Below are 12,299 nucleotides of genomic sequence, written 5' to 3'. Positions count from 1 at the left end.
TTTATTTTCACATAGTTTTTAATTCCTGTATGCTAAAAAATACATAATTTAGGAAAGTTCCTATTTTGATTTTTTTCATGTAACTTTATCTTTTTTAGTAACATCTATACCCAATGAGGGGCTTGAACTCATGACCCAGAGATTAAGGGTCTGTTTCATGCTATACCAACTGAGCCAGCCAGGTGCCCCTTTCATGTAACATTTTAATATTTTATCACATTCCATAAACTTTAAATATTTCTTAGATTACTTATTTTTCTACTATTAAACACTTGGGATTATTTTCTTTTTTTTTTTAATTTTTAAATTTTTTAATAAACATATAATGTATTTTTAGCCCCAGGGGTACAGGTCTGTGAATCGCCAAGTTTACACACTTCACAGCACATACCCTCCTCAATGTCCATAACCCCTCTACCCTCTCCCAACCCCCCGGTCCCCAGCAAAACTCAGTTTGTTTTGTGAGATTAAGAGTCTCTTACAGTTTGTCTCCCTTCTGATCCCATCTTGTTTCATTTATTCTTTTCCTACCCCCAAACTCCCCACGTTGTATCTCCACTTCCTCATAACACAGAGATCATATGACTTATTTCGGATTGACTTATTTCGCTAAGCATAATACCCCTCTAGTTCCATCCACATCATTGCAAATGGAAAGATTTCATTTCTTTTGATGGCTGCATAGTATTCCATTGTGTGTGTATGTGTGTGTGTGTATGCCAAATCTTTTTTTTTTTTTAATTTATTTATTTTTTAAAAATAAACATATAATGTATTTTTATCCCCAAGGGTACAGGTGTGTGAATCGGGTTTACACATTTCACAGCACTCATCATAGCACATACCCTCCCCAATGTCCATATCCCCACCACCTTCTCCCGTCCCCCCTCCCCTCAGCAACCCTTAGTCTGTTTTCTGAGATTGAGTCTTTTATGGTTTGTCTCCCTCTCAAACCCGCCTTCCTTCGTTTTTTCTTTTCCTACCCATCAACCCCCCACATTGCATCTCCACCTCTTTATATCAGGGAGATCATATGATAGTTGTCTTTCTCTGACTGACTTATTTCGCTAAGCATAATACCCTCTAGTTCCATCCGCGTCGTCGTAAATGGCAAGATTTCATTTCTTTTGATGGCTGCATAGTATTCCATTGTGTATATAAACCATATCTTCTTCATCCATTCACCTGTTGATGGACATCTAGGTTCTCTCCATAGTTTGGCTATTGTGGACATTGCTGCTATAAACATTCGGGTGCACGTCCCCCTTCAGAGCACCACGTTTGTATCTTTAGGATATATACCCAGTAGTGCAATCACTGGGTCATAGGGTAGCTCTATTTTCAGTTTTTTGAGGAACCTCCACACGGTTTTCCAGAGTGGTTGCACCAGCTTGCATTCCCACCAACAGTGTAGGAGGATTCCCCTCTCTCCACATCCTTGCCAGCATCTGTCATTTCTTGACTTGTTAATTTCAGCCATTCTGACTGGTGTGAGGTGATATCTCATTGTGGTTTTGATTTGTATTTCCCTGATGCCGAGTGATGTGGAGCATTTTTTCATGCGTCTGTTAGCCATGTGGATGTCTTCTTTGCAGAAATGTCTGTTCATGTCCTCTGCCCATTTCTTGATTGGATTATTTGTTCTTTGGGTGTTGAGTTTGCTAAGCTCTTTATAGATTTTGGATACTAGCCCTTTATCTGATATGTCGTCTGCAAATATCTTCTCCCATTCTGTCAGCTGTCTTTTGGTTTTGTTAACTGTTTCCTTTGCTTTGCAAAAGCTTTTGATCTTGATGAAATCCCAATAGTTCATTTTTGCCCTTGCTTCTGTTGTCTTTGGCAATGTTCCTAGGAAAAAGTTGCTGCGGCTGAGGTCGAAGAGGTTGCTGCCTGTGTTCTCCTCAAGGATTTTGATGGATTCCTTTCTCACATTGAGGTCCTTCATCCATTTTGTCTATTTTCATGTATGGTGTAAGGAAATAGTCCAATTTCATTTTTCTGCATGTGGCTGTCCAATTTTCCCAGCACCATCTGTTGAAGAGGCTGTCTTTCTTCCATTGGACATTTCTTCCTGCTTTGTCAAAAATTAGTTGACCATAGAGTTGAGGGTCTATTTCTGGGCTCTCTATTCTGTTCCATTGATCTATGTGTCTGTTTTTGTGCCAGTACCATGCTGTCTTGATGATGACAGCTTTGTAACAGAGCTTGAAGTCTGGAATTGTGATGCCACCAACTTTGGCTTTCTTTTTCAATATTCCTTTGGCTATTCGAGGTCTTTTCTGGTTCCATATAAATTTTAGGATTGTTTGTTCTATTTCTTTGAAAAAAATGGATGGGATTTTGATAGGGACTGCATTAAATGTGTAGATTGCTTTAGGTAGAATAGACATTTTCACAATATTTGTTCTTCCAATCCATGAGCATGGAACATTTTTTCCATTTCTGTGTCTTCCTCCATTTCTTTCATGAGTACTTTATAGTTTTCTGAGTATAGATTCTTTGCCTCTTCGGTTAGGTTTATTCCTAGGTATCTTGTGGTTTGGGGTGCAATTGTAAATGGCACCGACTCCTTAATTTCTCTTTCTTCTGTCTTGTTGTTAGTGTAAAGAAATGCAACTAATTTCTGTGCACTGACTTTATATCCTGACACTTTACTGAATTCCTGTATAAGTTCTAGCAGTTTTGGAGTGGAGCCTTTTGGGTTTTCCACATATAGCATCATATCATCTGCAAAGAATGATAGGTTTTCTTCTTTGCCGATTTGGATGCTTTAATTTCTTTTTGTTGTCTGATCGCTGTGGCTAGGACTTCTAGTACTATGCTGAATAGCAGTGGTGATAATGGACATGGGATTATTTTCTAATCTTCTATTATAATAGTTCATTTCACTATTTCTTTGAACAAGGTTTTTTCTGTATGTAAGAGGATTTCCTTCAGGCACAAGACATGGAATTAGTGGGCCAAAGTAACTGCGAAAATAAAAGTACCTACGTAATTTTGTAAGTTTTTTTTTTTTTTTTTTAAACATGTAATCCTGCCTTCTACAGATAATAGCTTTCTTTATAGGTCCTGTGACTTTTTCCTACGTGTATTTTTCAATACTCAGAAATAATGTTAAAGTACTATAAAGACTTCAAGTTTTCTTTTTCTTTCTTTCTTTCTTTTTTTTTTTTACAGCTTTGCTCTAAGAGTAAACTTGCTAGGAAAAAAACAACAACGCGTATTAGGTGATTCCAATTTTTGACAAAACATTCACATAAACCTCACCTCTGGCGGCCCGTGGAAGGAATAGGAGTACAGAATGGGCTGGATCATGATGAGGGACTGGGTTAGATCCTGTCGGGCAAAATGGTGTCTATAATACGACGACTCGTCAGGACTGTTGTTAAACACTTGGAGAAATGGAGATCTTCTAAGATGGAACATGAACTGCATTTACCAAGAAAAAAAAAAGAGAGACAAGGGCATACAGTTGTAACTTAGATATCCAGACAGCAGGCTTGCCTTAGGTCTCTGAAACAGAAGCTAGACCTTAGACAAAGGCCCCTGAGTTCCTGTAAGCGGAAAGTACAATGAGAGTACCAGGGCCTGGAGGAAGAGGGAAACGGGAAGCTGCTGTTTAGTGAGTACAGAGTTTCAGTTTTGCAGGAAAAAAAGTTCTGGAGATCTGTTGCATAACAAAGTGAATATACTAAAAACTACTGAACTGCACACTGAAAAATGGCTAAGACAGTAAATTTTATGTTATGTGTTTTTTACCTCAATCATAAACATTATTTTTAAGAAAGGGAGAGGGACCCTGTGGATATATCAAAGCTTCTGCATGAAGGGGGAAAGGCCAAAACAGCATTTATTTCTGGAGTCACTGGGCCAGGCTCCAGGCAGAATGTCTGCTCTAGAGAGGTCACAGCGCTGTGAGGAAAAGGCACACTCCAGGCAGCCACAGTAAAAAGTTGTGAGCACAAGACAAGAAAGTACTAGTAGGATGGGACAGGGATGGGGGGGTGGCAGCAGGAGGCTTCCCAAGCCACTGGGGTCTGAAAGATGTGCATGAGGAGGCCAGAGTTGGGGGGACTCCAGATGCAGTCACGGATGAGAGGCCGAAGCTCAAGACGCGGGCTGCTGCGCTGGCATCAAGGGTGGAGGGAGAGAGGGATGCTCTTTACCCTGAGATCTGAAGGTGCACGGACAGAACTTTTAGCTCATTCTGAAGAGGTACCAATACTTAAGAAATAAAAATAATATAAAATGAGGCACCTGGTGTGCTCAGTAGGTTAAGCATCCAACTTTTTTTTTTTTTTTTAAAGATTTTATTTATTTGACACAGAGAGAGTGAACACTCACAGGCAGGGGGAGTGGCAAGCAGAGGGAGAGGGAGAGAGGCAGGCTCTCCACTGAGCAGGGAGCCCAATGTGGGGCTTGATCTCAGGACCTCAGGATCACAACCTGGGCCAAAGGCAGCTGTTGAACCGAATGAACCACCCAGGCACCCCAGGGTCCGACTCTTGAGCTCAGCTCACGTCTTGATCTCAAGGTCATGAATTCAAACCTCACGCTGGGAAAAGAGGTGCCAGAACATGAAAATGAGCTGTAAAGCTTCCTGAGACTCCAAATATTGAACCACTGACTCCTGTATAATAATCATGGCTCATAGTCAATACATTCTGTGTGCAAGGTACAAAGCACTTTAAAGAATGATTTAATCCGGGACGCCTGGGTGGCTCAGTTGGTTAAGCAGCTGCCTTCAGCTCAGGTCATGATCCCAGCGTCCTGGGATCGAGTCCCACATCGGGCTCCTTGCTCAGCAGGGGAGCCTGCTTCTCCCTCTGCCTCTGCCTGCCATTCTGTCTGCCTGGTGCTCGCTCTCTCCCTCTCTCTCTCTCAGATAAATAAATAAAATCTTAAAAAAAAAAAAAAAAGAATGATTTAATCCTTCTAATATAGACACGAAGCAGCTTCGCTTACCACCTTTGTTTATGGGTGAGCCATCGCGGGGTAGGCAACTTGCCCAATGCCACTCATACTGAGGGGCAGAACCACTTCATTCCAGGCATCTGGCTCCCAAGACCATGAGCCTGACCTCTAGCCTAGATGTCTCGACAAAAGGAATCTTACAAGCACCTCATTCAGAGATTTTCCAACTGTGCTCTTCAATCTCAATCAGATCCTTTGGGCCCAAGATCGGGGGCAGGGGAGGATGCTCTGGCAGCACCCGGTGCTAAGGGTGGCACGTTGGCACAACCACAGCAGATCAAGTCTATCTGCTTAGATGCTGGCTTCTGAGGGACTCCTCTCAAAGAAAGGATTCCATAACTTTAAAGAGATGAGAAACCACTTCTTCAGACCCGTTCTATCCTTGTAAAGAGGAAATCAACATGCATGAGGGTTCGGGGAGGGGATCCCCTGGAGGGGATCAGCAGTGGCAGAGCTAGTGGGTGGAACTCCGCGTGAACTCTGGCAGGCCCAGGGCGCCCTCTGCAACACTGAGCAGGCTAAAATACCCTAACGCCACAGGGGTGGGCATCAGGGACCACAAAACCCTCCAGGGGGTCAAGTGAAGTGACCTCTAAGGCCCCCTTTTAACCCTAAAGAGTCCAAGCTATACAACAGCATGCCTGAAACTTGTGTCCCCTTTCCAAACTGAGTAATCAAAAGGATAATACCTACTAGGATATCTGAGTGCTCAGAAATTTATTAAAGATGAAAGTTTTGCTGCTTTCTACCTATTCCTCATTAAGGCATCTCTGAGGGAAGGGAAAAGAGTTGGCTCTGCTTTTGGCTCCAGGAAAGCTGCACCCATGAAGGCCACCTGAGAGTCATGGGCCCCAGCTGTGGAGCGGGCCCACACTGACCAAGTGCTTCCCAGGCGCCTGGCCCTGCGGACCACATCCTCCGCCTCAGCTGGCCATCCTCCACAACCATTCTACCGAGTCCAGCTCCAGCCTCCTCATTTTATAGATGAGGGTGGACATCAGGAGAGGTAAATACAGATTCCTGACGGTGGCTTCATTGCCGTGTCCACTTCCGTCCCTCCTTTTCACTGTCCGATGCCTCCCAGTGGCTGGTCATGTGCAGTGCAGTTATTTACAGGGGCTGCTTGTTACTGCTGATTCCCAGGTATGATCAGCACTGTCACTACACAGGTATCATTAAATATTTGCCATTATCTGTGGCCTCATTTTGTAATATTCACCTTCACGTGTGCTTCATTTGCTTGAGTGACCACTGAGGTAGCTGCCGGCCCAGAACTTCTACCGATAAGATTCTGCTGTGGCCTTCAGCAACAACCCTGTTTTGCCTCTTCATGGGAGTTGGGGAGCCACTATCTTCTCTCTGTGTGTCATCTCTGTCTTCTATAGGGCTGAGGCACAGTCTCACACACAGACACAGTATCTGTCCTTAACTGAACAACTTTCATCACCTATAGATGGGAGTCTCAAAACCCACCAAGTCTTCACTTCAGCCTGAGAGCAGTTTCATTTCTATCACAATTCATTCTTCTCTAGTTACTTAAAAAAATACCTATTACTTACCTGAGGATACAGAGAGAAGGAATCTGATAACCTAAAAGAAGTGGGATCTTCTTTGTTATACTGTCCAAACTTCTGACACTGTTGAAAGAAAACAGCAAAAAAGAAAAAAAAACAGAAGGAGAAAGAGAGAGAAAAAAGTCCAGTCAGTGGTCACCTGGAAAAAATCCTTGCAACAGAAGAGCTACACTCCAGTCTCAACTTTGACTTACTGAGGGTTCCGGACCAGCACTTCTCAAGCACAGCTGGGCAGACCCATCACCCAGGGTGCTGCTAAACATAGATTCTGATTCCGCAGATCTGGAGAGAGCCTGCATTTCTAACCAGCTCCTAGGCGATGCTGCTGGAGGACTGCTCTGATGGGTCAGTAGTTCAAGGAGCTCTCTTGGGCACCTCTTCCATAAAGAAAGCCCCTAAGTCTGTGACACTATAGCTCAATTTTCTTCCTTCCTTCAAAGACAAATTTCTGAATTTTCTCTTCTGCTTTTATTTCCTCTTTGTTTCACACATCTCCTCCGGCCAATAGAGAACTGAACCCTCCGCCATTGAAAGAAAGCCCATCTTTACTCTCTCCTACCAAGTCCGATGACCTGGTATGGCTCTCACCTTCCTGGACTCCCCAGTACCCCAGGTCAAGTGACTCCCCCAAAGTCTGTGAAATTCTCTTCCAGCCGCTAACATAGCACCTATTTTTCCTCTCCAACTGATCCTTCTCTGTCTTGTTCCACAGCCCTTCATCTCCCTTTGTCCTAACTATGGGTTTCTTGGGAGGCTAGTTCTCGGCCGCTTGCTCCCATCCTCACTGCTTCAGCTACAAGTAACAGGAGAACCAGACCGATGTCATAGAAGTTTGCCCCTCGCCCACTGCCCCTGTCCAGTGCTGCCTCTAACCTTAGCTCCTGTGGGGACTTCCACCCAACTACAGAACAGCTTCCCTCACACGTACTTTCACAAGTTCATGAATAAAGTAAATTCAACTATTTATTCAACTATTTATTACTATTATTACTATTCAACTATTTATTACTACAACTAATTATTAAAAAAAATTATGCCTCCCTCCACCCTTTGCCATCTTCCAGTTCTTTTCTCTCTCCATCATCTTTGCAGTCACCCACACTCAAAACTTAAGTCAAAGTTAATTTTTTGGTTTTTGATTCCACATTGTTTGAGCAAGTTTTATCAATTCTTCTTTCAGCATACACCCTGATTCCAAACTTGCTCCCCCCTCCAAATGTCCTACCACCACCCTGGTCTCAGCTCTCTTGAGCCTCCAGAATCCTCCACTGGTCCCCCTATCAGTAGCCTTTCACTCCCCTGGTTATCTCACACAGTAATGGTAAATGTAAACACAAGTATCGTGCTGATGGCAGGCCCCTGCTTGGGAATCACACCTAAGCAGTGATTTAACTTTAAAAGCAAGGCTTTCCAATGGAATTGTTCAATCACTGCAGTGCACATGAAGCTACAGTTACACTGTATGTTAACATTTCAATAACACACATTAAAGTAACTTCATAAATAAAATGAAGCATTCTAAAATTAAGCCACACCTTCACTACTTCTCCCCACTAACCTGTGCTCCCATGGTCTCTCCAGCTGCCCCACATAAACAAATGCACAGCCATGTCCCACAAGCTTGTTCATGCTTCCCCTGTTTAAATCACTGCATGGTTTTTCTCTCTCTTGATTAGACCCAAAATAACGCATGAGGCATCTCCACATTCACTGGGCCACGGATCCCTATTGCTAAAAAAAATTCCTAAGATCTGCAAACAAAATACAGAACCACAGCACTCAAAGTGACTCATCTAAATCAACCTTTACTGTACACAGATTTGCATCTTTCTCTAAATGTCCTGTGTGTGTTGTTTCTTTCTCATGGTAATGTAAGTCCTCCAGGGGAAAATGCACCTATAACCCTCTCTTACATCACTCCCAGAACATTCAGCATTTGGCGTAAGGTAAGCAACACAAAGTGCTTGTTGACTGACTGTATGAAATGACAGGTATATGTGCCAGTGTTCTCTTCTCAAACACAGAGCAGAGACTACGACTGAAGCTGGTGCCACAGTTCCCAACTCACCAGTCGGATGAGCTGTCGGTCCAGCCACCGGAGCACATCAGGTCCCTCCTCCGACTCTGCGCGGAACACTCCCAGCCGAGCCATCAAGACTGCCGCGGCCTCCTGGTCAAATGCCGCTTCTATGTGCCTGAGCTGGCTCTGCGCATCTGCCCAACTGACAAGTCCAGAATCAGTGCTACGCTTACACTCAGGAGAGACCAGAAAGCCAGCTTTCCGATAAGATAAAGAAACCTAAGTCCTGCTCCCTCATCTAAGGCAACATAGATTCAAACTGCAACATCAGCAAGGAATCACAGGAGTTTTACATGTTTTCATTTACCCTCATCCGATCTCTGAAGGCTTTAAGAGCAAAGGAAAGGTGTGCCTCGGTAGCTCAGCAGGTTAAGCCTTTGCCTTCAGTTCAGGTCTTGATCTCAGGGTCCTGGGATTGAGCCCTGCATCAGGTTCTCTGCTCAGCAGAGAGTCTGCTTCCCCAACCAACCCCAGCCGGCCTCTCTGCCTACTTGTGATCTCTGTCTGTCAAATAAATAAATAAAATCTTAAAAAAAAAAAAAAAAAGGCAAAGGAAAAATTACAGAGAACTTCCCAAAATTCTACAAGATAGCATGAGAGTAGATACCCTAGAGGTACCCAAGTCTCCAGTTCCTTCCTCCAGGTCAATCTTGCAAAAATCTGTATGTTTACAAATTCACAAAATGAATTTCCACATCATATTCATGGTAGAAAGAATCAAGTTTTCAAGACAGATTAAAACACTATGAGCAAAACTGAAAGTCAACAGACAGGCCATGAACAGATATGAACCACAAACAATAATCATATCCAGAATACATAAAAAGTTCCTGCAAGTCAGTGAACAAGACAAAGAAATGGGTTTTACAAAATGGGAAAAGGCTATCACAGAAGAAATATACGTGGCCAATAAATATGAAAAGTGTTCAACCCATTAATAAACAGAAAAATCCATATAAAAGTGGCAAACTGCTCTATATTGGCATGTTAAAGATCGATAATATTATTAGTGCAGAAATAGGACACTCTCCTTACACTATTGGGGAAAACACAAATTCACTTCTTTATAGAGTAGTTTTAGGGACGCCTGGATGGCTCAGTTGGTTAAGCGGCTGACTTTGGCTCGAGTCATGATCCCAGCATCCTGGGATCGAGTCCCACATCAGGCTGCTTGCTTGGCAGGGAGCCTGCTTTTCCCTCTCCCTCTGCCTCTGCTTGTGCTCTCTCTCTCTGACAAATAAATAAATGAAATCTTAAAAATAAATAAATAAATAAATAAAATTCTTTTAAAAAAAAAAAAAGTAGTTTTTTGCAGGATACAGAATTCTACTTCTATGAAGTGGCTGGAAAGAAATACTCAGGATACACAAAAACCTAAACACATGATAGCAGACATTCTGGAAGGAAGGTAGGACCTGAAATCTCTTTTTAAGAGAGAAGTGACACATCCCATCCAAACCATGCAGCGCTGTAACAGCCACTACAGAGAAGGAGCAGCTAGTACATACTGATACAGAAGATATCCCTGACTGATTACCGAGAAAAATTTACAGATATGCCAAAAATAAGAAGCCACACATGCATGTTATACAAACATATGGTACAGAACTCCATGGAAATGGGCCTGTGATAAACACCCGTGCAGTAACAGCATTACACCTCTGGGGAGAGCAGGTAAAGGGACCCATTCTTTATATACTTTTGAGTTGTTTGTATCTTTTACAAGAAGGATGTATTTATGGGTTACTTATCTGACTATAATGAAAATTAATTTTTAATGAACTTATTCCTACCAAAAGAGGATTCTTCCAGGAGAGTACCTGTAGGCCTAATTAGGTTGGCCAGCAATCCTCTTCCTCTGCCTCCTTCTCTGATCAAATGAGTCAGTCAGGATTGGTGAGAACCATTCAATGGAATTACAAAGATAAACTAAGAGATGCTAAATTATCTCTTCAAAGGGAAAACACTGAGGGCTCAACAGAAAGAAAACCAGGACTGCTCACTTTCTGGCAATGGTGGTTACACGGATGCGTCTCTGGGTGCTGGAGTGTTGATACTGTGTGACAAACTGGATGGCACCTCTGCCTCCTTGAGGGACTGGAGCGTTGTGCTGCAGGACACAGGCCACACACAGTTACTGTTAGAGGCATGACTCAAACACAGATGGTCACAGAGCCCATTGTGCTCTTCCTAAAACGACTGACACAGTGTTAACAACACCGTTCTTGATGCATTCTGAATGGCACACTTAAAATCTGGGCATTTCACCATACGTAACTTTTACCTCAAAAAAAAAAAAAAATTTAAAAAAAGGAACCATATTCAGATTATTAATAAATTCAAGTGAGTGATACACATGTTAAAGTATTTAGGGATGAAAGACACTGAGGAGTGCAATTTGATTTAAAATGCGTCAAAAATAAGGTACACCTGAGTGACTCAGTCGGTTAAGCATCTGACTCCTGATTTCAGCTCAGGTCATGATCTCAGGGTCATGAGATCAAGCCCCATGTAGGGCTCTGCGCTGGGCATGGACCCTGCTTGGGATTCTCTCTCCCTCTTCCTCTGCCCCTCCCTCACAACCCCTCTTAAAAAAAAAAAAAGCCTCAAAAATAAGATTAATTGATGAATAAATAGGTATGTGGCAAAGTAAATACAGTAAACTATTAACTACAGTATCTGAGTGGTAGGTGTACAAGTATTCGCTGTAAAATTCTTTTCATTTTCCTATAAATTAGGATTTTTAAAAATCAAATATTGGGGGAAAAACTGACACTTTCAAAACTTCACAAACATTATGGTGGCTGGTAAAAGCCATTCCCCTTCTGATGAGCTTATCAGTCCAACAATTTAAGTGATGAAAGCAATATGCTATCTAACTCTGACCAAACCCTGAAAGGAGAAAAGAAGATCATGCTGGACTGGTATCAGGCAAACACAAGCCCGAAGTAGCATCAGTCCACACAGAAAGAAACCAGAGGCCACCAGTCAGTAAGAAATCAGAAAACAGAACACTGAGACATGAATACTCAGGAAGAAATCCAACTTACCTGATTGACAACTTCAAAGTAGATGCCAAGTGTAGATGTGGGATCCAGGCCACAGATTTTCCACTGACTTGTGCCACCCACACCAAGTTCCTAGGGGTGAAAAGAGAAATTAAAACAAAAACAAAAAAGCTACTTCTATGGTTAACTGCTGCTGAAAAGTACGGACTCTGAGAACAGTAAGCTACTTGGAAGATCTCATTCCAAATGAAAATTTAAATTTAACTTAAAAAAGTATAATTATAAGCCAGAATAAGAGCTAGGATTTATTATAGGACTCTAAAATTAAGCTTTTTTTTCTTTTCAGATTTATTTATTTGAGAAAGAGCAAGCAAGAGTGAGTGCGGGGAGGGGCAGAAGGAGAGAGAAAATCTCAAGCAGAGTCCCTGCTGAGTGCAGATCCCCCCACACAGGGCTTGATCTCACAACGTTGTGATCATGACCTGCGCTGAATCCAAGAGTCGGAAGTTCAACTGACTAAGCTACCTTGGCATCCCAAAGTTAAGCTTTTTATATTTGAACTCTGACCAATTTCCATTTTATCACCAAGAAAGTGCACTCTCTCTTTTTCTCTCTCTACACACACATGGAACAAAATACTGAAGTTAGCTGAAAGAATCAAGT

General features: G+C 42.4%; 1 protein-coding gene across 3 annotated transcripts in view; it reads right to left on the bottom strand.

Annotated features, from left to right (window-relative positions):
- The window catches only part of SEC23B (SEC23 homolog B, COPII coat complex component), a 45,745-nt gene that overhangs the window by 11,943 nt on the left and 21,503 nt on the right, over positions 1–12,299 (bottom strand). For all 3 annotated transcript variants that reach the window (XM_032351495.1, XM_032351493.1, XM_032351494.1), the window contains exons 12-16: positions 11,679–11,768; positions 10,632–10,738; positions 8,617–8,770; positions 6,534–6,611; positions 3,268–3,429 (exon numbers count right to left, since the gene is read on the bottom strand). In XM_032351495.1, coding sequence (XP_032207386.1) covers positions 3,268–3,429; positions 6,534–6,611; positions 8,617–8,770; positions 10,632–10,738; positions 11,679–11,768 — 591 coding nt within the window. The remainder of the gene's footprint in view (positions 1–3,267; positions 3,430–6,533; positions 6,612–8,616; positions 8,771–10,631; positions 10,739–11,678; positions 11,769–12,299) is intronic.

Source organism: Mustela erminea, chromosome 7, assembly GCF_009829155.1.
Source record: "Mustela erminea isolate mMusErm1 chromosome 7, mMusErm1.Pri, whole genome shotgun sequence".
Taxonomy (NCBI): Eukaryota; Metazoa; Chordata; class Mammalia; order Carnivora; family Mustelidae; genus Mustela; species Mustela erminea.
The sequence above is the reverse complement of the archived record's forward strand: the minus strand, read 5'-3'. Positions and strand labels throughout refer to the sequence as shown.